The following is a 26811-nucleotide window of genomic DNA, read 5'->3' as shown; positions in this document are numbered from 1 at the left end:
TAATCCACAAATATTTAAAAAAATATCAATTTTCTATGAAAAAGTAATTTCATAAATAAGTATCTGATTTAAAAAAACGGATTGTATTACTTGCGCGCGCTCTCTCTCTCTCTCTCTCTCTCTCTCTCTCTCTCTCTCTCTCTCTCTCATATTAAAATTAAATATTCCGCAAAGGACCCCGCACAAAATCAATGGAAAAGTGGCCCCAGTCAAATTGGCTGAAGTTTTAGTGTGATAAAGTTCAGACTGTCCTGATCAAAAGTCTCAATGGCTGCAAGTTCAGAAAATGCCCAGTTTCCGAGATTCTTGGTCTCAAAGTGTTGAAGTCGACGATGATTTTTCTTTCATTCGTGAACCGTCATCGTCGATTTCAACACTTTGAGACTAAATATCTCTACACTGTTGGAAAATTTGTGTTTAATATAACATAAATCACATGTCCAAAACGGTCCACTCAAATTTTTGTGTCAGTTTAACATAATATGGATGTGTTAAATGGTAATAACATCAATACTATGTTAAAATATTTTAACAGAAAGGAAATATTCTGATCGTATAATTTGAGATTAATTATTTGTACAATTAACATAATTTTTATATTAAAATTAAGATTGTAAGATCAAATCAACATTCTTCTTCAAAAATTTTAACAAGAACCTTTTTTAATACAACTACAAAAATTTTCCAACAGTGTATATATATACTTATATATAAAGAAAAGTCCCCTATATTATGAGACAGGATTCTAATATGAGATATGTTAAGCTAAAAGACCCTATATAGGCCCCATCTATTGATCCGACCATGAAAAAACCGTGTGTGTGAAGTTGGCATATCATTTTCCAGCAGATCAAAAATAAAAGGAAGTTCTTGTCGCATGCAGTCAAGTTCTATAGTTTCTGATACTTTTTAATAATAGTTCTGGCAATTTTCCCTAAAAAAACAAAACTTGGGTAAAATCACCAGAACTATTACTAAAAAGTATCAGGAACTATAGAACTCGACGGCATGCGACAAGAACTCCCTTTTTATTTTTGATCTGCTATTAGAAAACGATACTCGGGAAAAAATACCTCTTATTTGTTCATATTAGTATAGATATATAATTATATATAGTCATATAAGAAATGGAAATATAATCTTGAACAATATATTATATGGCTATATATGAAAATATATGATTATATATTCCATAAAACCTCTTTAAATATAACCTTATATAGCCATATATGGTCTTATATGCTTATATATTATCATGTCTGATCATGTAAAAGTATCAATAAGAAATTTATTTTTCGCTTGTTTGAAGCAAAGGCTACAATGAGAAGTAAGACCATTATACGAGCATTAATAGATGTTACACAAAATTCATGTCTAATTTTTATATGTATAATTATTGTAACACATATATATTCCAACTATTCCGATCAGTCCAATCACAGCCGGACTTAAAACACATAGTTGGAATATATATGTGTTACAATAATACATATAAAAATTAGATATGAATTTTCCGTAACACATAATGCTCGTATAATGGTCTTACTTCTCATTGTAGCTTTTGCTTCAAACGAGCGAAAAATAAATTTCTTATTGTTAATATACGCTGACCTTAAAATGCGTCTTAGTGTTTACAACTATTATTAACCGGTTATTGCAAAAAATATTACCACATGCCTCGGTGGTCGAATTGGTACGAGACGCCCTACACGGAATGAGGCAGGTTCCAGGTTCGAACCCTGGATGAGGTGATATTTTTCGCAATAAATTCTTTACAGTTTATAATAATTAAATCGTGTCGATTTAATTGTGGGAGGGATGGGAGGGTTTTTTAACGTTCTAATGATAACTGTGTTTTAAGTCCGGCTGTGATCGGAGCACAGTGAATAGTTGGAATATATATGTGTTACAATAATACATATAAAAATTAGATATGAATTTTTCGTAACATCTATTGTGCGTGAGCAGAAGGAAGATCGAGTTAGAGGCGCGGGAATGGGACTTATTTCCAGTTAACTCTCGTATGTCTATTTACAGAATATATTTACACAGAGTATATACATTTATTTACACGGAAATTAGGAACCCACGAAACGCGGTTCTGATTCCTGGAAAATCGGCGCTTATTCCGCGAACTACGGTTCTCGTCGCACGATCTATTCCGCGAGCCACGGATCGAGCCGTCGTCGAGACTCCAAGCAAGTGACAATTCGCTTTTCGAAACGGAAGAGATGCTCGTTACGTCTCCGAAAACGTATCTGCCCGAGCCTCCGGCGCACTCGGAGGTACGAGCTCCCTATCCCCACGCATCACGTATCCCCGGTAATGAACCGAACAATTAGCCGAGCCAATCGGTAGCCGACCCGTCGACTTGTCTTTCGGTTTGAACGTCTCGAATTTCGGAGTCGGCAACCGATCAGCTGTTCTCGCCGAGGTCAGGAGCTCCGTCTCCAATGTTTACGTCGCGCGATGAGACAAAGGGGATAGAGCGAGCACGCGAGGAAAAACCCGCGTTCGTTTCTCGGCTTCTCGAAGGTCTTGGAATAACGGCGGTTGTTCCCGAAACAATGCTGGGCTTAAGCGATAATTCTCCTCGCGATTATTCACGGGGGATTACGGTTCGATCGCGAACATTCCGCCCGCCTCGTATGGTGCAACCTACGATGATATTTAATTGATTCTAATTCGCGCACGACGCGATAAGGAGATGACGGTTTTCGCGATTACTCCTCGCTTCCCGGTGCGTCGCAGTCCGGGAGGAGGACGAGTTTGCTCACAGGCCGTGTGAGTATCGATGCCGCCGTTCGAATTTTGACGACGCGAACCTGTCCGTCGTCGCCCGGGAGTAGCTCCTCAATCCGAGCGAGGGGCCACTTGGTCGGGGGCGTCGTCTCGCTTCTTACGAGGCACAAGCGGCCTGCTCGCACCTCCAGGTCGGCCTTGAGCCATTTCGGGCGATGAGCAAGCGTCTGGAGGTACTCCTTAGACCATCGCGCCCAGAAATGGTCCCGCATCTGCTGGACTTGTTGCCAGCGGGACAACCGAGTCGTTCTCTCCTCCGTCAACGACGGCTCCGGTACGGCGCTGATGGCCGAGCCTATGAGGAAGTGGCCGGGAGTGAGCGGGCTGAGGTCCTCAGGGTCGTCTGTCAGGGCCTGCAGGGGACGTGAATTCAGGCACGCCTCTACCTGAGATAATAACGTGGCCATCTCCTCGTAGGTGAGAGTCGCCTCGCCGATCACTCGCCGCAAGTGATGCTTGGTCGACTTGACGGCTGCCTCCCAGATGCCGCCAAAGTTGGGCGCAGCGGGAGGATTGAAGCGCCACGCTATCCTCTCCTCAGCAACGCGCTCGGCGATGCGTCGGCCCCTCTGGCCGCCGGCGGAGAATAGATCGCGCAATTGTGCGTCGGCACCGACAAAATTTGTGCCGCGGTCACTGTACAACGTCTGGCATAAACCGCGGCGGGAAACGAAGCGGCGCAGCGCAGCCAGGAAGGCGTCGGCGGTGTAGTCCGTAGCCACGTCGAGGTGTACCGCTCTAGAACACAGACATACAAAGACAACGATAAATGCTTTAGAGGCCCGCTGGCCCCGTCACTTGGAGGTTCTCAGCCACACCGGTCCGGCGTAGTCGACTCCGGTGTTCAGGAATGGCCGAGCGGGAGTTACCCTAGGACCAGGGAGGCTTCCCATGAGAGGCTGTGGAGAGGCCGCCCGCCATCGCACGCACGTCACGCAACGCCGAATACACCCTTTCACCAATGTGCGACCGCGAGGGACCCAGTACTCCTGGCGAAGGGCCCCGAGGGTCGCCTGCACTCCTCCGTGCAATGTCCGCCGATGGCACGCCTCCACGATAAGCCTCGTTAATCGTGACGGTCCCGGCAAGATCACAGGGTGCCTAGCGTCGTAGGCAAGCATGGCGTTCTTGAGTCTACCGCCGACGCGGAGTAGGCCTCGCTCGTCCAGGAAGGGGCTCAGCGAGGCGATGGAACTGCGCGCCGGCAGCGGAGCGTTCTTTCGGAGGGCCGTCGCTTCCCCCTTGAAATGAATGGATTGAACCCAGCCGATCCAACCCACGATGGCGTCGCTGAGCTCCTCGCGTGTTAGTACGAGCCCAGCGGAGGAATCGGGCTGTTTCTCGTGGGCAGTCCGCCTCGCCCGCAGGCACCGCAGCCAACGGCGGCACCAAGCTGTCGTCCGCGCCAAGCTCGTCAGGGATGAGTACCTCGTCAGCAGCTCGGGCTCCTCCGTAGCGGCTGCCACGGCATGTATGTGAGAGCGCCGTTCCGGGAGGTCGACGGGTACTTCGTCGTCCAAGGGAGCGGACCACGGACCGGTTTTAGTTCGGAGCCACGCCGGGCCCTGCCACCAGAGCGGGTGCTCCACGAGTTCCCTTGGTAAGAGGCCTCGGGACGCGCAGTCGGCGGGGTTTTCACGCCCGGGGACGTGATGCCAATAAGCGTCAGGGAGAGTGAGCTGAATCTCACTCACTCTGTTTGCCACGTATGTCTTCCAGGAAGCAGGGTGACCTCGAATCCAGCCTAGCACTACGGTCGCATCAGTCCACAGATGGGTCGGATCCTCTTCTATCTTGAGGACCCGCCGTGCATGATTGGCGAGTCGGACGAGTAAGGCGGCAGCGTTTAGCTCCAGCCGTGCAAGGCTGACCTGCTTTAACGGAGCGACTTTGGTTTTCGCCGCCACGAGGCTCACGACTACTTCGCCGCTCGAGCTTTCGGTCCGCAGGTAGACCACCGCTGCGTACGCCTTTTCCGAGGCGTCGGCGAATCCGTGCAGTTCGCGCTTAACACCTTCTTGATCGCTCTCCAGCCATCGGGGCACTCGGATCGTTTCCAGTAGAGGCAGTCCGGCCTGGAATTCGAGCCATCGTCGGACGTCGGTGTCAGGGAGCTGCGTGTCCCAATCCAATCCCAGCAACCAGGTGGACTGAAACAAAATTTTAGCTAATACGGTAGTGGGGGCGAGCCACCCCAGCGGATCGAATAGCCGAGCGGCTAAAGATAAGACCGACCGCTTCGTAATAGCCTCCAGTTGGGTCAGTTGCGTCGAGTAGGCGAACTGATCTTCGCGTGGATGCCAACGCAGCCCGAGGGTCAAGTGGCTCTCTCCCGGGAGCCACCACCGGGGCTTGCGTTGAAGGCGATCCTCAGGAGGGACCTCATCGAGTATCGACGCCTCGTTCGCCGACCACTTCTTGAGCGGGAAGCCGCCCGCCATGCAGATTCGGTCCAGCTGACGACGGATCTCTTTGGCTCTCGAGATCGTGTCCGCGCCAGACAATACGTCGTCCATGTAGGTCTCCAGTAGGAGGGCGATAGCTCCTAGCGGGAACTCAACTCCCTCGTCCTTGGCCAGCTGATGGAGCGTGCGAATCGCTAGGAACGCGGAACAAGCAAGCCCGTACGTGAGGGTGATTAGGAGAAATTCCAGCAACACATTGCTAGGGCTCTCACGCCAGACTATGCGCTGCAGATCCCTGTCTTCCGGGTGGACTTCGATCTGCCGGTACATTTTCTCTATGTCCGCCGCGAAAACGTACCGGTGACGCCGCCAACGGAGTAAGATCTCTGCCAAAGCCGGCAGCAAGTTCGGCCCGGTCTGCAGATACTTATTTAGCGCCGCCCCCGTCGGCAGCGCGGAAGAACCGTTGAAGACGACTCGCAATTTCGTCGTCGTGCTGGTTTCCTTCATCACTCCATGGTGAGGCAGATAGCAGACGGCCATTTTCGCCGGATCGGCCGGAGGATCGACCGGCGTCATATGCCCGAGCTCGACGTATTGACGCATGAAATCTGTATACCGCGCATGGAAGGAAGCATCCCGCGCGAACTTCGCTTCCATGGCCTTCATCACGCGAACGGCCGCGCGGCGCGTACCACAGAGATTCGGCATCGGCTCGACGACGGGGAGTCGCACCACGTAGCGCCCGTCGGGCTTACGCGAATGTGTGCGCGCGAAATGTTCCTCACACTCCTGATCGGCTTTCGAGAGCGGTCCGGCAGCCGACGGAACCTCCTCCTGCTCCCAAAATCGCCTCACTAGTTGCGACAGTTCGTCCTCGACACGGCACTGGTAGGATTGCGCGAAGTGACTCGAAGCACCTTCACCGATAGCGCCAGACAGAATCCAGCCAAGAGTCGTGTTTTGCGCGACGGGCTCGCGACTACCCCCCTTGCGAAGTCCCTCTTGCAATATTTCCGCGTAAACGTCGGCACCGAGGAGAATGTCCACCGAGTCGGACGCGCTGAACTCGGGGTCCGCCAGCTCCAGACCCCGAAGATGAGACCACGCTTCAGCGCCGGCCTCGATACCGCCGGCGTATATTGTGAGCCGGGGGAGTACGAGCGCGGAGACCGACATCGCGGGGCCGTCGGTTCGCGGCGCGAGAGTCAGCGATACGCGTCCTTTTGCGACGGCCGTTTTCTGTCCGCCGACGCCGAATATCGAAACCGACGTGCGAGAACGCGGTAACTTTAATCTTTGCGCGAGGCGCTCGGTCACAAGGGACGACTCCGATCCCTGGTCGACCAGCGCGCGAGCGTGATGCAAGGTTCCGAACCGATCGGCTACGCGAACGCGAGCGGTGGCGAGGAGCACCGCGCTCGGCTTTACGGTAAGTCTTTGAGCCGCGTGAACCGTCTTCGCGACCTCGACCTCGCGACACGCATCGTGGACGGAAGTATGGTGTCGCGCGCCACACGCTGCACACCCCTTCTTCGACGCGCACTCACTGACCTTGTGAGAACCGAGGCAGTTCAGGCACAGGTTCTTGTTGTCGACGAGCTGCTTCCGTTCCTGGGCTGTTTTCCTCTTGTAGTCCTCGCAGAACATGAGGATATGGTCCTTTTGGCAGCAGTGGCAACGACCTCGCTTGGCGTCCGGATTTCCCTCCTGCTTCCGAGCGAGGTGGCTCCGCGCGGATTTGGCGGCTCCGCTCGCGGCCTTACCGGCGGCTCCGTCGACCTTAGCAGGCTGCATCGACTCGAGCGTATGCAGCTGCCGATCCAGGAATTGCTCGAGAGTCGCATACGTCGGAGGCTCGGTCGTGTCGCCGATTGACGTTTCCCACTCGCGTCGCGAACGCGGATCCAGTAGCTCGACCGCCAGATAAACGAATAAGTCCTCGCTACGGTTTATAGGCCGACCGATACTCGCCAACGAGCTGACCGTTGCTTTGACGCCGTGGAAAATCTTTCGAAGCTTGACCGCCGATTCACTCTTCATTTTAGTTAGCGCAAGGAAATTGGACAGATACGCGCGGGTGAGAAGTCGCTTGTTCTCATAATACGCATTCAATACGTCCCACGCACTGTTATAATTTTCGGCCGTCGTCGCGATATTCCGGACTAATAACTCAGCCTCACCTTTCAAGGAAGTTTTGAGGTAGTGCAGCTTTTCCACCGGCGTCGTGTTAGCGTCCCGGCCTATGAGAGAGTGGAAGAGGTCGCGGAATGACGGCCAGTCCTCGTATTTGCCTGAGAATTCCGGCAGCTGAATCCGCGGTAACGTGGTGCGATTCGTCGTTGTCGCCGTCTCCGAAGTCTCATTCTTAGTTGCAGCCTCCTCCCTCGCCTTGTGCGACAGGAGGACGTCCAGGAACATTCCCTTCTGCGTTAAGAAGGTCTCCTCCACCAAAGCCGGGAGGTCCTGTTCCTTATAGTCAGTGGCGGCAAGGACGTCTGGAGGCATTAATAGCAGTTTGCCGTGTTGTTCCTCGAACTTGTTCCAGTTTGATTCCAAGGCTTGGAGGCGAGCATTCACCAGTCCCATTGTCAATCTTGCGCCTCCCGCTTTCTTCAAGTTTTCATAGGCGCGTGCGATGCGCCCGTGCAGTTCGTTCTGCGAACGGATAAGTCCCTCCATCTCAGGGTTGCTCATCTTCGTCTTCCAGGCGGTCACTCGTAGCACGAGAAGCTCACCCTTGACCACTCACTCGCGGCGCGGATATCGGTCGCGAAATCCGGCTCGAAGGACCAATAAATGTGCGTGAGCAGAAGGAAGATCGAGTTAGAGGCGCGGGAATGGGACTTATTTCCAGTTAACTCTCGTATGTCTATTTACAGAATATATTTACACAGAGTATATACATTTATTTACACGGAAATTAGGGACCCACGAAACGCGGTTCTGATTCCTGGAAAATCGGCGCTTATTCCGCGAACTACGGTTCTCGTCGCACGATCTATTCCGCGAGCCACGGATCGAGCCGTCGTCGAGACTCCAAGCAAGTGACAATTCGCTTTTCGAAACGGAAGAGATGCTCGTTACGTCTCCGAAAACGTATCTGCCCGAGCCTCCGGCGCACTCGGAGGTACGAGCTCCCTATCCCCACGCATCACGTATCCCCGGTAATGAGCCGAACAATTAGCCGAGCCAATCGGTAGCCGACCCGTCGACTTGTCTTTCGGTTTGAACGTCTCGAATTTCGGAGTCGGCAACCGATCAGCTGTTCTCGCCGAGGTCAGGAGCTCCGTCTCCAATGTTTACGTCGCGCGATGAGACAAAGGGGATAGAGCGAGCACGCGAGGAAAAACCCGCGTTCGTTTCTCGGCTTCTCGAAGGTCTTGGAATAACGGCGGTTGTTCCCGAAACAATGCTGGGCTTAAGCGATAATTCTCCTCGCGATTATTCACGGGGGATTACGGTTCGATCGCGAACATCTATTAATGCTCGTATAATGGTCTTACTTCTCATTGTAGCATGTAAAAGTATATTTATAAAGATAATCATATATGAACATATTACTCGGATCTATAATCCATAAGTTTGCATAACTGTTATAAATATTCTTCTAGTATATTATTTTACTTGACAATTAAATTAATATGAGATATTATTTCTAGTTTCAGTTTACACAATTGCGTTGTCCGACAAAGTCCATATTGGCACGCCAGTTTAAAAAATTGAAAAATGTATTTAATAATAATTGATATTGTGAAATATCATTAAGCACCAAAATCCGCTTTGACCAAAAACGGCACTTCTCATTGCTATTATTTTAAATTTTATTTTTTTGCTAATTTTGCATAAAACACTTAATTTTTTAAAATTGACCTTAATTTTTATTAATTATTTTTGTAAACAGTGAAATTTTACCTGTAATAATTTGTGAAAAAAAAACAGTTATATACTATATATTATAGTTCTTATAAATAAATATATATTAATTATATTATTTTGCAAACATATTTTATAATTGAAACTAAATATAATATAATATAATTATGTATAAATGTATATATAAGTCATATAAGATTATATATGATCAGATCAGATATTGCATCTCAAAGTATCCGATAGATGGCATTCAATATAGGATCTGTTTCTCGTATTTAAAATTTGTTATAAGAATGGTATCAAAAGACACTGTCTCGCGCTATGGAGCGACACAATTTTTATATCAGTTTTATCGTGGAGTCTACTTTTATAATAAAGTGGCACACTTAAAAAATAACATTTGAAAATATATAACAATTTTCTGAAACTTATTTAAATATATATATCCTTATGTAATCTTATATAATCATATATGACCATATAAGTTCTTATCAGGCCAAAATTCATATATGAGCATCTAATATCGCTTCTTATATGAGCATATAAGACATTATAAGAGATTTTTTTTCCCGGGTATGCCAACTTCACCGACATCACGATATATGTATTTTCTACATGAGCTAGAAATTATATGCTAGAAATAAATGTAAGTGTAAACTGTGCTAGAATATAATAAATGACTGTATCATAGAGCGAGAAATGACAAAAGAAGAATTAAGAGAGATATACATTATTTAGATACATTTAGTATATCTTCTTCCATTATGAAGATAAAAAATAATGTATTTTTATTTGTTTTGGCAAAATTATATTTGATCTTATTCCGTACGAGCGTAACTATTTTGTCACAAAACAGATTATTAATCATCGACTATAATACATTGATACAAATCAATATGAATATTTGTTACGTACTCTACTAATTATCTTTGATTCTACTAAAGCACTCATCAAAGATAACCATCGGACCTAACTGCGTACTTTCACATCTATATAGGAAGCCGGATCCAAATTCTGAAAATTTCAGCTTTTAAAATAGTTTATCCGCATTAATATTTAATCCAGATAATTAATAAATTTGACTACTTTTATTTATCTTGTATTTATTTTCAGAATTGTATCCACTTCCGTTGTAAAACTTGTAAAAATAATCATATATAAAAAACGTATTGTAAACTTTATAACTAAAAACAAAAGTTTTTTTTACTATTAATTCCCTCTCTGTCGAAAAATTATTACAAATATTTCTACAAAATATTTTAATGCTACGTTCTGAAATACCTTATATATTTTTTGCGTTATATATGTTATATATATTATAAGCTGCAAAATGTTCCCTACAAAAAATGAGAGAACACGCGGTCGTGTGACGTGAATCATCGTATAAAAATACTCATTCAACGAGTATGGTATGCGAGACATAAACCTGAGTCAGTGTATGCGACGCTACATAACAGTCGATGACTAATATTACGAATCATGAAACGCACCAATAGAAGAAACTACACGTAGTTATTTGGCTGATACAATTTAAAAAAAATTGTGAATATACATGATATCGTTTTTAACCACAATTTTCTGATAAATTTAAAAACGACTTTTTTCTTAGCAAAACTTAAAGAATTTTAATTTTACTGTCATCTTTATAATTAACCTTAAATAAATTTAAATTTAAGATAATGCCTACTTAATCTTTAGGATTGCAGATTTCTGTTACAAAATCACAAAAATTTCGCTCTAGGAAAAAATATTGCATATGTTTTACATAGGTATAGTATACATATAGATGCAAAATATGACACTAATTTCGAGACGTTATACCTAATATGTCTCACGGATAAAATTTCTTAAATATTTTTTGTTGAATTACATGTAAATTTATGTATTTACGTGTACTTATATATAGGTCTTTATGATTACTAATTACGAATCTGAGGTCAAAATTATAAAATTTAAAATAGTGGATCCGCTATTTAAAATTTTGTAACTTATTTGTGACCCCAAATTCGTAATTATCTGAAAAACCTATAAACTACTAACAATAAGTTCAGTGTAAATCGATTGCATGTATGCAAAAATTATTTTCTTCATGATTGACATATTCGATTCGCCATTTTTAATTTTGTTATTCTGATCTCAGAGATTCCTAATTAGCAAACCTTAAAAGTTCTTAAATAGCGAATTTTGTTAGTAATTAGAAAAAATATTTTTTTTTATTATTAGAGACGTTATACCTAACATTTCTGTAACCCTCTAAAGGTTAAAACTGACTGACAATTTCATTACCTTCTCTCTCAAACACCTTAAAAATTACTTAAAACACCTTACTAGCTTATACTCAGTTCCGTGAAGTTGGCACCGACTTTAACAAAATGAATTTAAAAAAAAGGAAATTGTAGCATTTTCTTTGTAGTTGTTTGTAGTAACAATAATTTCGTTTGTAGTTTTACCGATTTTGCAAAAACAAAGATTTTTAAAAATCACTCTTGCCTAAAATTGAGATATTTGAAATTCGCTCGCGCTATGTGTTTTAGAATCGTTTGTAGTTGTTTGTAGTAACAATAATTTCGTTTGTAGTTTTATCCATTTGGAAATAACGAAAAATTTTAAAAATCACTCTTACCCAAAATTGAGATATCTGAAATCCGCTCGCGCCATGTGTTTTAGAATCGTTTGTAGTTGTTTGTAGTAACAATAATTTCGTTTGTAGTGGAACAATTTAAAAGTTGCAATGTATTTGTAATAAACAAATAACGTATCTTTGTCAATTTTTAAGATATCTCGAATCCGCTTGCGCCACGTGTTTTAGAATCGTTTGTAGTTGTCTGACAAAAACGATTCTAAAACACATGGCGCAAGCGGATTCGAGATATCTTAAAAATTGACAAAGATACGTTATTTGTTTATTACAAATACATTGCAACTTTTAAATTGTTCCACTACAAACAAAATACAACAAAACAAATAATTTTTATCCCCTAAAAAAATCTTTACGGGGACGCTAGTCTATATTTGAGCTCGCTATTAAACGTTTAATTAACATATCCGTTTATTAGAAACGTTTTTCCGACTACACATGTTTTAAATCTAGGGCCTCTCTCTGATAAACGTTTAAACGTGTAGACGTTTTTTTACAAGTAAACGTTCTCCTGGAAGAAAATGTAAATGGATAAACGTTTCGCGTTTAAACGTTTATTCGAAAAACGGAATAAAATCAGAGTCCTAGACTCTATATTTTACATTCCGAGTTCTAAAATAATTCTCGTATAGTTCTGAATGTACCCGAACAAACGTTTTCCGAAGAACAAATGAGACGCTGGCCGATTTCTGAAATTCTGAGTGTTCTAAAATATTTCTCGTGTAGTTCTGAATGTGTTCTAACGTTTTCCAAATAATTCTGCCAATTAGAATTATTTAATTTTTAAATAATTGTATTCCCGCATTTACGACTACATGAGTAAGACACGCTAGCCGATTTCCGATAATTATTTGAAAAATAGATAAATGTTTATGAACAGAACTCTTCGGAAAACGTTCGGATGCATTAAAAAGTACACAAAAAATATTTTGATGTGAGAGATATCTCAATAAAAGTAATTTTTTTTAATATTTGTTTTTTTATGGACAAAACTACAAACGATATTATTGTTACTACAAACAACTACAAAGGATTCTAAAACATATAGCGCAAGCGGATTCGAGATATCTTTAAAATTGAGAAAGATACGTTATTTGAATATTGCAAATACGTTGTAACTTTTATATATTATTCAACTACAAACGAAATTATTGTTGCTACAAACAACTACAAACGATTCTAAAACACATGGCGCGAACGAATTTCAAATATCTCAATTTTGAGTAAGAGTGATTTTTTTTAATTTTTCGTTATTTCCAAATGGATAAAACTACAAACGAAATTATTGTTACTACAAACAACTACAAACGATTCTAAAACACATAGCGCGAGCGGATTTCAGATATCTCAATTTTGGGTAAGAGTGATTTTTAAAATTTTTCGTTATTTCCAAATGGATAAAACTACAAACGAAATTATTGTTACTACAAACAACTACAAACGATTCTAAAACACATGGGGCGAGCGAATTTCAAATATCTCAATTTTAGGCAAGAGTGATTTTTAAAAATCTTTGTTTTTGCAAAATCGGTAAAACTACAAACAAAATTATTGTTACTACAAACAACTACAAAGAAAATGCTACAATTTCCTTTTTTTTTAAATTCATTTTGTTAAAGTCGGGTGCCAACTTCACGGAACTCTTATACTCAATTATTATTTACATTATCCAGAAACTAGAAATGCTTTGATATCTTATTAAAATTAATTTTAAATTGATGAAAGAAGTTGTAGTGTAAAAGACATTCTATATATGACTAGACATTGTATACTTGAATTTTGGCTATTGTTTCGCAAAATTTTCCCTTATTGTAGATAAGAATAAAGCGGAAACACACAATCCAAATTAAATTTTTTTCGTGCAAAAATGTTAATTTACTCTTTTTATTCAAATAGTTCTTATAAACGACAAATTAAAAAAATCTTGCTTTTCTACAAATGTGTTTGCATTAATTTTTATTAAAACAAAATAATAAAAATCCATAAATGTTTTTATATAATTTTTACGAGCAATAGTAACACGTCGCTAGATAAATTGAGTGCATCTGCATAATACGGAATTAAATGTATGAAAAAAAAATATTTCTAGAAAGAAAAATCTCCACGTACATAACATAACGTGACAGATTTGCACTTCTCGGTTTTCATAGGACACGCAACAAACGCACAAGGAGAACCAAAAGGTATCTCCATGGATCAATATAATACATAACAAGAGGTGACCTCAACTCCTGATATCAATCATACGAAACGACACGATTATCGAAATAATATTATAATGTCGTCGTAATATAAGTTCCGATTGTTCGTTATAAAAATATAATAAAAAGTCTCTTTAAAAAAGATTAATCTACTATTTTTACTAAAAGGATATGTATAGATAAATAGAGTATACAATCCGGAATTTGATATGATTCAATGTATGAAAAAAAGATATCGAGATTCCGATTTCACGATTGTTATCTTTACCGATATTAATCTGTGATTATTATTAAACGCTTCATAACTGCCTGGAACTATATTTACAATTAGTGCCAACATCATCCATTTTCTGCGCGTCGACGCTCCCCGTGGAATGCATTATTTCTTGGTTGTTAAGTAGAGCGTGGCGTTATGTAGAGAAAAAAAGTACACAGGTTACAGCTATTTTAATCGTGCGTACAACACACGAAAGATATAGCTGAGCAAGTATCACGTCGATGGTAGACGCTGTAACCAGGCGGAAGTACTTCCAGGCATGGTCGGATTTGTGCAGCGCCACTAAATTAATTAACATGTTCTCGTCAAGACTATTGGTTCACGAATATTAGATGCATACTCGATGTTACTCCATTGTGCGGAATTTGTGCTGTTGCTTCTCCGATTTTGTTAAAATTGGATATCCCCCTTCCCGATCTTTACACAGTAAAAAAATTTGTGTTAAATATAACATAAAAATACATGTCCCAAACGGTTCTCTCAAAACATAATGTGAATATGTCAAATTATAACACAAATATTATATCCATAATTTAACACAAAATAAAGAAAAGTTTAATGATGTGTGAACGGAAATTTTATGTACAACAGAGACATCTGTATAATGTTAAATATAAATAAAAAACATGTTAATTTAACATTTTTGTACGTACAATAGACATCTATATAATGTTAAATATAAATAAAAAGGATATTAATTTAACAAAACTACATTATTTTCATGTTAATCTTACGATTAAATGTAAAATGTGTTATTTTAACATTTGATTTACTTAAATATAAATTTAACACAAAAAAATATAAGATAACAGATAACATAATCAAAATTAGTTAAATTAACACATAAGTATGTTACATTTTTAACACAAAAATTTTAACAAGTTCCATTTTTAACAAAAATACACAAACTTTTTTACTGTGTACAGTAATTTTTAAGACCATTAATTGAATTTACATTCAACTTTTTATTATTTATTATATATATTATAATATTGTGTTAATCGTTTTTGGAACCATTTTAACCCGTTTAATTTTCTTGGAGCCGAATAACTAAAAAGGGCTTGATATGTATAATCAAGTTAAAATCAAACATGAACTATATGTATATTAGCATTACATGGCATCCTATATATACTTAATATTATATTTGCGAGATCGCTAGCTGAGAAAAAATGTCAATTTGTCAACCTGTTATCATGAAATTTAAGTTCTTTATCTATATTTAATTTTGAAGAGAATAGAATTGATGGCTAAGGATAGATAAGATATGCTAGAATAGTCGTCCATTAAGCGAGAGATCCGAAGTTCGATTCCTGAACTAACATGCGTGTATGATACTACGAACTTTGAGCAGAAAAATATTTTCCACATTCTGTAATAGAAACAAAGTGCTCGAGATACGAACTCTAGATACGAACCAAGATAGAAATAAGCAAATCGCGATACCGCGTTCTTCCTTAGAAAACAAGAACCTTCAGGCTTTATTGCAATAAATAAGCTTTAATTTTTTTCGTTGACCGAAGTAGGATATACAGTATAATAGCCAAACGTGACATTTACTATATTTGAGAATATATAAGTACCCAGACAGCACCGTGTCCAAAAATTGGGACATCTTTAAGGCATATAAGACATCTTTAAGACGTCTTATAATGTGATATCTTAAATATGTCTTTAAGACGTCTTCCGTCATTTTGGACATGCGTGCTGTCTAGGTAGAATTCTCCTATAGTAAATGATTACTTGAACTTTACGCAGGCGAGATCGCGGTAATTTATCGTTGAAACAAAACGAAACAGAAACTCACCCAATCCCATATCTCTAAATATCTCCTTTGGCGCGATCTCGATCTCCTGCTTCTTTTTGCCGATCGGGCGAGAAGAGACGCGATCGACTTCCTTGGGTTTCGACGTTTCACGCCGTTTATTGACACTCTCGTGCTTTGAGTCGACGGTTTGCTGCGGCAGCGATGGTGACGGCTTGGCGGTCTCCGCGGCTAAGAAGTCACTCGATGTTTCGTACACGTCCTGGCGTGCCTTTTCCAGGAGCTGCGCCTCTCTAGGTAACGGGGGTAGCGGTTTCGTCGGTGGCTCGAACGCCCTGGCCTGTTCCTGCTTCAGGTCTGTTCTCTTGACCATGTTCCACGAGTCATCGTCTGTGATATTCTTAATCATGTCCCCCCTTGACGACTCACTGTCGTCTCCGAGGAAATCTATCAGACCTATCAGTGGTGATTTCTCCGGCGCCGGCAGCATCGACGATCTAATGCTCTGCATAAAATCTTCGTTGACATTGGTACTGCCCAGCGGAGTGACATCACGCTCATGTCGTTTTCCATAATCGGTGAACAGTGTTGCAGGATCTTCGCGTTCCTCGATCAGTTGCACCTCGCTGTCGACGGCTTTCGTCGACGACGACAGCAGAAAGTCGCTGTCAGCTTGAACGGTGGTCGCGGTCGAGGTCGGTAACAACGGCGGCAGGAGATTTATTTCTTCCTCCTTGTTGTCGTCGTTGTCATTGTCATCGTCGTCATCATCGTCATCGTGAAACTGGTGACGGTAGGCCCGCTCGGTCTCGACGAATGTCATGGTGGCCAGCTTGGGATCGACGGGGTCCAGAGGCTGCTGGAACGGGTCCGACGATTGCGCCATAACCGCGCACTTGTCGAAATCTGCGGAAGGCGGCGGTGTAGCAGGCACGGGTTTCGCTTCGGCGTCAAGAAGCGCGCTGGGTAATACGGAATCCTGAAAGGAATCGCCGATATGCAGCAAATCATCGACACGTGGCGCGTCAATCGGCCGCGGTGACGGCTGTTGCTGCTGCTGCTGCTCCGGACGGTCGTCCGGAGAGCCGTCGTGACCGAGATGCTCGAAATCGTCAACGGAGTCGTGATCCCTCTTGAGGAGGACGTCGTTGAAGGCGTCCTGGATCCGCGAATCCATCCTCAATCACGGGATTAACAGCGATTCGTACGCCTGGCGATTAACGATGACTCACTGAATCTGCGCGAATTGGCCGATAGCCGTTAGTTAGAGCTTCGATCCCCGCACAATGTCGGTTGCGCGGAATATTATGCGACGCTCCCTACTCTCATAAAAGTCAGGTACGAGGAGCGGCGCTACTCCCACCTGCCGCCGCTGTCGTTGGTGCCGTCACGACTCCTCAGTGGAGCACATCGACGTCCTTGCCGCCTTGACTCACCACTGCCTTTAGCCGCGTCTTTCACGCCTGGCTACGGCCTCTTTTCGTCACTTCGTGAGAGATGCGCGAACGTACCATAGAGCTAAACTGCCTGTCATACGTCGCTCGCGACCGGCTGACACGACACGAAGAGTCGAAACTGGGAATTGCGACGAACGGAGAAGACCAGCAGTGAGGGAAACTCGAAAAAGAATTCGACCGTGACCGCGAAGTGCGAAACGGCAAAGCCAAATACCAGTAAATTCAATTGTATTCGATGTGTTCGACGTAAACGGTAGACGGGTAGATTCGACCGTCATGAGATGTACTCCCCTCGCGAAGGGTTGCCCTCTCCCGTTGCTCCAAGTAGCACGAGCCAATCGCGCGGTCGCTACCGTCCCCACTACCGTTTGCTACGTCGAAGTAAGCAGCGGCCGTCGCCGCCGTCGCCGCCGTCGCCGCTGTCGCCGCTGTCGCGTCCGATCCGATTATTACCGTTTGCTTCGCCAGCTGAACGGCAGGTCGATGTTACTTCGGTGATTTAAATCTTCACAAAAGGAAGTTTGCGAATCTGCACATGGAATATAGTTAACAATAAGATAAACAGAAAAAGTGTATATAGGAGCAAATGTTTATGTATCTAGGATATCATAAAATCACTGGATGTTCTTTCACAGATTTTCTAGTTCCAGTTTCGGAATCGGTTTTCTCTTAACAGAGATATCCAACAAAATCACAAATTTATTGCAATTTTTAAATTTTGTATTATATAACTTTATAATTAAGATTTTTATTAAAGTTCTATCAAAGTAAATTACACTTGAAATTAGTTGTTTAAAGTTTAAACATGTTAATTTGCTGTTTATTTGATTTCTTAAAGTACGCGAAACGCCTTTTTTCAATTATTTTTAAATTGACCAAAAAATTTGTTATTGTAATGTTATTCAATTTGGGGACATCCTGTAACAAATCGCGTGTGATATATATTATCAATACTATAGTGTTGATATAGGTACTGTAATATAAATTATATTGCAAATTATAAAACAAATTTCTAACAAACATTCTTAAATCTCAACTACTTTTTTAAAAATCTTTCGATAACTTGTAGAAAAATTAGTGACTTGGTTTTTTCATATTTGTAATTTTTATTCTGTTACATATCGGTATTAAAACAAATTAGAAACTGACCTGATTTATCTTATAAAAATAGATATGTTTCTTTCATTTTGTTTGTATTTTATGTTTTATTTTTTCTTTAATTCTTTATACAGATTATCTATTTTATTTTAAGGCTCCTGTGTTCACTCACTATAATACAGCCGTCTCAGATTGATAACGTTAGAAACAAAAAAATATATTATAAAAATTCTTGCAACGTGCATATTAAAGCTTCGATCTGGATACTCGCCGCAGTCATGTTAGATTATGACGTCAGAGGCGAAAAATGACACTCAGAATTCTTGCGTACCATTTGCAAATAAGAAGATATTTTAATGAAAAAAATATTTCGATCAGGACACGTATTACGGAACTTTTCGGAATGGATTCCGATCGGAATTGTATAGTTATTTCCTATTTCCTAAATTTCTATTGTTTTATAGAGAAAATAGAATAATTCCGATCGAAATCTATTTCGAAAAGTCCCATAATACGTGTCCAGGTGGCCTATTCTGTAATTCTTAACGACAGTTTCGTTATAGTTATATTCTCGTTGCGCAGCTTTTTTACCATATATAATATTTTCGCAACGCAAATATAACAATAACGAAAACTGTCATTAAGAGTTACAGAATAGGCCTATATTCTGTACACGTTTACCAACAACTATTGGTTCGATAAGCGTCGTTGCGCAGGTTTTTCATGTCGTATAAAAGCTGCGCAACGACGCTTATCGAACCGATAGTTGTCGGTAAGCGTATACAGAATGGGCCCCAGATCACTTTAGCGCACTTCGAAAATGTTTCGAAAACTATCCTTTCCTCTTGACAATTAATAAAGCCATAAAATGAATATGATACGAAGCCTAGTTGTGCAGGCTTATGCGCAAGCGCATAACAGAGATAAGGACTCCGCAGTTTGTCATTTGTCACTCCCGTAGTACATTTATGTGCGCGAGTCTTAAAGGGTGCGTTCGTAGAACACGCTATTAGCGCGGCGCTATTGCATCCTTCTACCTAAATCTATCTTTATTGGTCATTAAATGTAAAACAAGGATAAAATGACGCAATAGTGTTAATAGCGCGCTCCGCGAACGCACCCAAAATCGTGTGTTAATTATCACTCTGATACGAGTCATTTCATCACGCGTTAATAAAGAAGTGATTACGCGCGTATACACACATAAATACACTCACATACAACACAGTAGAAAAAGTTTGGAGTTATTAAATATTACGGGAGTGACGAACCGTGAGATCCTTATCTCTGTGTACTATGACACACGCACCCACACATGCACACACGCACGCACACAGCCACGCGCGGGCGCGCGCACACACACACGCACACACACAGGAGAGGTGTAAGTCTGGCCATGCAACCTCCCTCATATATACCTTGGATAATACTAAATCCAGCGGCAGAATATGAAAGAACACATTTTTAAGAGAAAAGACGTGAAAATCCATTACCCTATTAAATCGTCTTAACTCAATAAAAAAATTGTAGCATAATGATTAAAAAAGCATAATAAATTTCGTCTCCTTGTGCACGTTAGCAAAGTTGAAGTTTATTCTTCAATTTTGCAAGGTTTACCTTAAACTAACGCTTTAATAAGTCAGTTAAAAATTATCGCATAAGATTACATTAAAATTAAATTAACAATTTTAATGTAATTATGCAATAATTTTTAACCGACTGACTAATTTATATTTCGACACTGAGGATAATCCTATAATGGACCGAAACGTCTGTAGTTTTTTTGTAGTTTTTTAACTTAAATATATTATAGAATTTTTAAATGCCAACACCTAGTTACGGCTCGATGCTCCATATTTTCTAACTTTTTAATCTTGTTAGCCTTTATTACTTATATAAAATACTAGCTTTTTTGCCCTCGTTTCGCGCGGGCTCAAGAGCTTTTTCTTCTTTTCCCCGAATAGTAATATTCATCCCCAAAAATTTTTTTTGAAAAAATAGATCTTTTTTAGACAATTTTGTATGGGGGCCCCTTGTCCCCAGGCTCAAACCCCTCTTCCTAAAACCCTCTACGGTCTAAGTTACAGTATCATGAGATAGTATATACACCAAATTTGGTTGTTCTAATTTGAAAACTGTGAGAGTAGAATAATAACATCACAAATTAAATTGATCATCAAATTCTAAACGCAACTGATGCTAATGAACATTCTTTAACAGCAGACCTTTTTCCCACGCTTTGATTCCTTCTCAAAACCCTCTACGGGCTAATTTATTAGACGATGTTTTTTCCCCGAATAGTAAATAATATTTACCCCCCAAAATTTTTTTTTTTTTAAACATCTTTTTTAGACAATTTTGTATGAAGGCTTTTTTTATTTATCTTTATTTTTATTTTTATTTTCTCATATTAATTTATTTCTTATTGACACCATCCCCGAAAAATTATACAAATGTTGGTACCGGTTTCCAGAAAATCGATCCACTAATGAATAAGTAGTTCGCGGTCAGACAGACAAACAGACATACATTAGAAAAATTTTGGAACCGCAGCGCGGTTTCTCAAAAAAATCGGTAATGATGCGGTTCTCAAAATACGTCTACGGTCTAAATTAGAGTATCATGAGATAGTATACCAAATTTGGTTGTTCTAATTTGAAAACTGTAGATTTGCATAGCGGACAAACATACATACATTTATTTTTATATATAGAGAGAGATGGAGATATAGAGATAGAGATAGATATAATCTTTTTTTTCCGGGAGTATAGATGAACTTTCATAATTAAAAATAAGCTTATATTTTATTTAATGCATAATTATTAGTATCTATTTATTAGTTAGGCTTCCTCATAGAAAAAGCTTTATGAGCGAAATAAAATAGGAACAATGGTAACGATCTGTAATAATAAGGAAGCAATGTGCAAGTTTCTAATTTGCACACTGTTTTTAATTTTAAATTTAACCTTTTTATAAATTGATAGAGAGTCAGCTTAGTAGCACAAGTGGTATTTTACAATCGACGCAATATCAAAAAAATATTGACTTTGAAAGTTCAGGCTGCATGGTCCATATATGGACTTCGTATATATGGACCTTTGATCGCATATAAAGCAATCTAATCAATCAAATTTTAAAGAATTATGTATATAAAATGAAAGTAGAAAAGACTGAAGAATATAATAGAATTATAAATAGCCCAATATCTCAAAATTAGCAGACATTTCTCAAAAAATTTAAAATTTTATAAAGAAAGAACCCCTTCACCGATCCTCGCCAAATTCGAAACAATCTTCCTTTAATGATACTCTATATAAGATGACAAATATGACATCTTATACACTTGTGTAACTTACACACTTTTTAAGCAAAAATCGGCAACCCTTTCACCGATTCTCGCCAAATTCAATATAATGATACTCTATCCATAAAAAAAAAATTAACTCGATGATCTCAAAATTTGCAGAAATCAGAACAATTACGTAGATTTTTTTAGACAGAAATCGGTAACTTCTTTATTAGCAATTTTTTGAATTCTATTATATTCCTCAGTTTTTTCTGCCTTTATTTCATATATAATACTTTAAGATTTGGTTGGTTAGGAAAATCTGAACAGGAAAAGTCATTAAGTACGACTCTTTTTAAAGAATTAAAATTTTAGATATCCCGATTTTTTTTCAAATTGGGTTGTAGTACAATGGCACATAGTCTATGATACTCAGGAAGACATAAGCTATCCACCAGTGTAAAAATTTTTGAAATCGATTCAATAGTTTCTAAGATTACCCCGAACAATGGTACAAACTTTTCTCTTTTATATAATAGTAGAGAAGTAGATATATATATATATATATATATATATATATATATATATAGAGAGAGAGAGATTTTTTAAATATTTTAAAAAATAATTATAAAACAATAAATATATAGATTTAAACTAATATTTCAATAATATATTTCAAATATTAAAAAAAATACTGTCTAGGTGTGATAAAGAAAAACATTTTTAAAAATATTTTTAAAAAATTCTTAAAATATTCTTAAAAATGTTAACACAAAAAGTTTTTAAACTATTTTAAAATATTCTTAAAACAATTTTAAAATGTTTCTTGCAATATTTTTCTAAAAATATGTAGAAATATTTTTTGAAAATATTTTGTGCTGTATGGGATGAAAGCACTGACGTTCGTTTGCTGAACAAGGCCAATGGAGAGTTTTTTCCATTTGAGAAAGGGATAACATCGCATGGACAACAAACAATCATAATCTCCTTCAGTTTCGGCATACATTGGGTGCGTTCCACTTATCGCTCGCAACGCTCGTGGAATCATTTAATTCATCCTTGTTGTTTGTCAAATGTTAAACAAGGAAATAATGCTCGCGAGCGTTGTGAGCGATAAGTGGAATGCATCCATTGTCGGACAAAAGTTTGAGAACACATATAAAATTTAAAAATATTCCAATAAAACACTAATACCTAAAAGTCTTTTACTCAATACTTTTTCTTAATTTGAAAGTAAATTGCATGACATTATATATTTAGCATAGTTAAGATTAACGTAGCATTGTTTAATTTTAAGGAAATAGACTATGGTCGTAAAATCTTTTTCACAAACCTGAGCTATTCTAGAAGATGGATAGAAGTTAGAAGAAAATAAACAAACTTGTAGATAGGTTAGTAAAAAAAAGCGATTAAATGTTTAAGGGCGGTTACTTCGACAAAAAAAGTGTCTAATACTCTGTTTTCATCTTGTAAAAAATATTTTTCGTAAAATCTTCAAACATTTTACATTATTCTTTTTTTCATTATAAAATAATAAATAAAATAATAAAAATATGTTAAATTACAATGCATAAAGTTTTATCTCTTTTCATAATATAGTAGACATTTCATATAACAAACATATAAGTGGTTTCAAACTTGTTAGCCGGTAGTATACGTTTTAATTTATGCTTAATCAATGTCAATAAGTCATTGAAATATATAAGATCATTGTCGTATTAAATCTATTTTTCATCGCATTACAATTCTGCGCCAAAGAAATTCTTAAATCATTACTTTTTCTAGCGGAGCGGAAAAAATATTCAAAAATAACAAAACAAACAAAATCGTCTTCCAAAAGTTCATCATTTTCAAAAATTCAAATTTCCATAGCGTGGATTCAAACACACCGGAAACAGTGTGTTGCGTCTGCCGGTGCTTATTCTTATTATTTTAAACAAAGTCACTACGGTTCAAAGTTTTATCCAAAAAAGTTGTCGAGCTTTCATGGCGCGACAGTTTAATAAATCTCGTCCCGCATTGGTGTAAACGTAGCGAGAGAAAAATCGTTGAAGGTACGAAGCAAATTTAAGCGTGTGAATTCGTTTTCAATAGAGGTCTGTTGTGGGGAAGCGGAAAACGAACGAAGGAAGAAAACGCTGTCGCTAAACCGGCTAAACATAACCGTGACGCGGTTAGTTCGAACGCATTTTAGTGCGGAGCAGTGCGGAACAACGCCCTTCCTCTTAAGCCTGCGTGGAGGCAACATCGGCCGATGCATTGCTGGGCGCGGGACGCGGGGCATCCATCGGCAAGACAGCAACGTGCGCGTGCGGAAGGAGCTTATCTTTCGGACTGCGGCGCGCGCAGGCGCCCATCGACGACGTGTATCGCCACCGCATAACCGCATCACGACCACCGCGGCGTCCACGGCCGAACGCCGAACGCCAAACGCCAAACGCCGAACGCCGAACGCCGTATATACACGGCGCTACGGCTACACGGTGGTATAGTAGGTGGTTTGCGAGTAGCGAGACTAGCGAGTGGTGACTGGTGAGTGGTAGCGACAAGCACGACGACGCATCGCGACGTTCGCCGTCCGTCTCGTCGTGCTATTGGTTCCTCGGTTCGGACTCTCTAGCGCCGTGCGCGAAGATCACCGTTGGCGGAAACCAGCGGTCGGCGAGCGATTGAGTGTGGATGATCGAGCCGACGACGATGACCACGAGGTTGCGTGCCGTCAGCACGTGGAACGAAGGAGCGTCGGCAAGCGCCGAGAACCAGACGCTGCCGTCGCTACTGTCGCCGCTGCGGAATGGCTTAACCTCGCGCGGCGTTGAGGATACCGGCAAGATTAACGGTTACACGCTGACGAGCAATGGCCACGTACACGTAAGTAAGCAACGTAATAAGCCGGCGCGCCGTACGATACAATCCCCTCATTTCCTCGGCCCCTCGTTCACTGCATCGAACGGTGTCCGCGGTATCCAGTTGCGTCGCGTCACCCTCTCCTTCTTCGGTCACTTGGTGACAACCGTTATTATCAGTGTCGCGATCGTTACGATCGCACATTTGTTCTCTATTTCCTTTTCTTTGCAAGATGCTCTTAACTATCCTTGGGATGTGTAGCATGCATAAAAAGAATATCATATAAACTTTTAAGGTGGCTTCAACCATAGATACTCTGATTAGCTTAATCGGTGATTCGATTCAACCAACAGAGTAGCGAAACTTCTAATCCCTCCAATCGTTTTTTCTACACGTTAAAAAAAAGCACCAAGAAATTAATAACTACATTAACAAAATAATATATGTATTGCTTAATCCTTTCAGAACGGATGGTTCCTATAGGCAATTATTATTATTATTATATTTCAGAAACTATTAGTCCGATTTTTATGAAACTTGCTGTATAAGGGATTTTTATGGTGTAGGTACTATTCGAATTTGACGCCAAAATTAAAAATGGCGGAACCAATATGGTGGACTCAAATTTTTTAATAATGCAACTTACATAAAATTTTATATAAATTTTTGAGGTCGTTAAGTCCGATTCTAACCATGGAATCTTCGGCTCATTAAGTCGTAATCACACTACACGGCCCGTATTTATAGTCGGATCTTATTTCAAGACTGTCTTAAGGGTCGACAGGAGCAGCTGATCGAGACACGGTGGAGATAAAAACTCGAAAATTTATTTTGACCATTTTTCCAAAAAATCACTTTGTAGCAGTTTGAAGGCGATGCTGCTGATTATGAATATCGCAGTTAAAGTGCGATTTTCTTATTATTTTGGCCGTAAAGGCTATTCTACAATTGCGTAAACGTGGTCGTAAGTAGTTGTAAGTGCTGGTCTACAACCTTGCTTTAAGGATATTTAAGCTTTAAGCCGTAAGCATTAAGTGACGTCATTTCCATCGAAGACATTTCCGCGCAGTATTTAAGCTTTAGCCGTTAAATCTAAGCGAATTGCGCAAAACTCAATTTTTACGACCTAGAGCATAAAGCTTAAAGCCGACATATAGCAAAGAGGACGTTTTTTCGTGTCGGAAAAAATACTATAAGATCTTTTAATTCAATATAACGACAGTCCTTTATTTTATAAATGTACATATAGTCCGGTACATTCCCTCGTTAAATTACCGCAGGCCTTCGACCGATCTGTCTCTATATAATTGGCACGCACCTCTGTTTCTTTCTCTCCGAATTACTTTTCCTACTTTTCACTCGGCGACTCGATTCTATCTTGGCTAATTATTGGCTAATATACGTCAACGTTTTACGCCTTACGTCTTATATTGTGGATTACCGTCTTTAAGGTTTATTCAAGAGCTTAGGGCTTAGAGCTTAGAGCTTACGGCTTAGAGATAAAATATTTTTTTAAAGCGAGGTTGTAGACCAACACTAAGAGTGTTGTACGGCGTGGTTGTAAAACGGTACTGCGGTTGTAAAGCGTGTTGTGGAAGATGGTTGAACTTCATCTTTCACGACTACGCCAGATGTGAACGTAAGAGCCAACCAATCAGAGTGCTAAACTGTCCAAATTCGAAATACACACTACACTCTGATTGGTTGCTTTAATCAAGTTTACAACGTATCATTACTCTATTGTAGATTGATCCGTTCTACAAGATTCACGACTACTACTACTCCTACAACCCTACGTTTACGCAATTCGGTTTTAACATTTTTTTTTATTAAGCGGTATCCATAATTAATGTAGAGAATCTAAGCCAATTTTTAGTACTTTTTGAATTTAAAAAAAACCTAAATTTGAGAAAGTTATAGCTTGCTAAAGTTTCTTTGATGACGGCAACTTCAAAAGGTATGACGTCATTTCTTATATAAGGTATGACGTCACAGCACATTTTCGTGTACTATATTTTCTTCAATTTTGAAGATATTGCAAAAATTCAAAAAGTTTACAAAGAAAGTATGCCATGATCTATCAGACAGCTTAATAAAAAAAATTTATGTTAAAACCGAATTGTAGACCGGGCTTAATATAGATTTTACGATTCGTAGTT

General features: G+C 40.1%; 2 protein-coding genes across 4 annotated transcripts in view; one reads left to right on the top strand and one right to left on the bottom strand.

Moving 5' to 3' along the window:
- Positions 1–17706, bottom strand: part of Rtnl1 (reticulon) — a 128973-nt gene extending 111267 nt beyond the window's left edge. Inside the window, exon 1 of one of the 2 annotated variants that reach the window (XM_077399473.1) lies at positions 16007–17706. In XM_077399473.1, the coding sequence (XP_077255599.1) occupies positions 16007–17141 (1135 nt within the window). In that variant the 5' untranslated portion in view covers positions 17142–17706. The remainder of the gene's footprint in view (positions 1–16006) is intronic. The other variant, XM_077399472.1, reaches the window with a different exon arrangement.
- Lace (serine palmitoyltransferase long chain base subunit) overlaps positions 1–26811 on the top strand; it is a 51161-nt gene that overhangs the window by 254 nt on the left and 24096 nt on the right. The window contains exons 2-3 of one of the 2 annotated variants that reach the window (XM_077399478.1): positions 23103–23196; positions 23900–24676. In XM_077399478.1, the coding sequence (XP_077255604.1) occupies positions 24485–24676 (192 nt within the window). In that variant the 5' untranslated portion in view covers positions 23103–23196; positions 23900–24484. The remainder of the gene's footprint in view (positions 1–23102; positions 23197–23899; positions 24677–26811) is intronic. The other variant, XM_077399479.1, reaches the window with a different exon arrangement.

Source organism: Temnothorax americanus, unplaced genomic scaffold (genome assembly GCF_048541705.1).
Source record: "Temnothorax americanus isolate GAGA-0224 unplaced genomic scaffold, ASM4854170v1 Scaffold127, whole genome shotgun sequence".
Taxonomy (NCBI): domain Eukaryota; kingdom Metazoa; phylum Arthropoda; class Insecta; order Hymenoptera; family Formicidae; genus Temnothorax; species Temnothorax americanus.
Note: the sequence above shows the minus strand (reverse complement) of the source record. Positions and strands in the feature narration are given on the sequence as shown.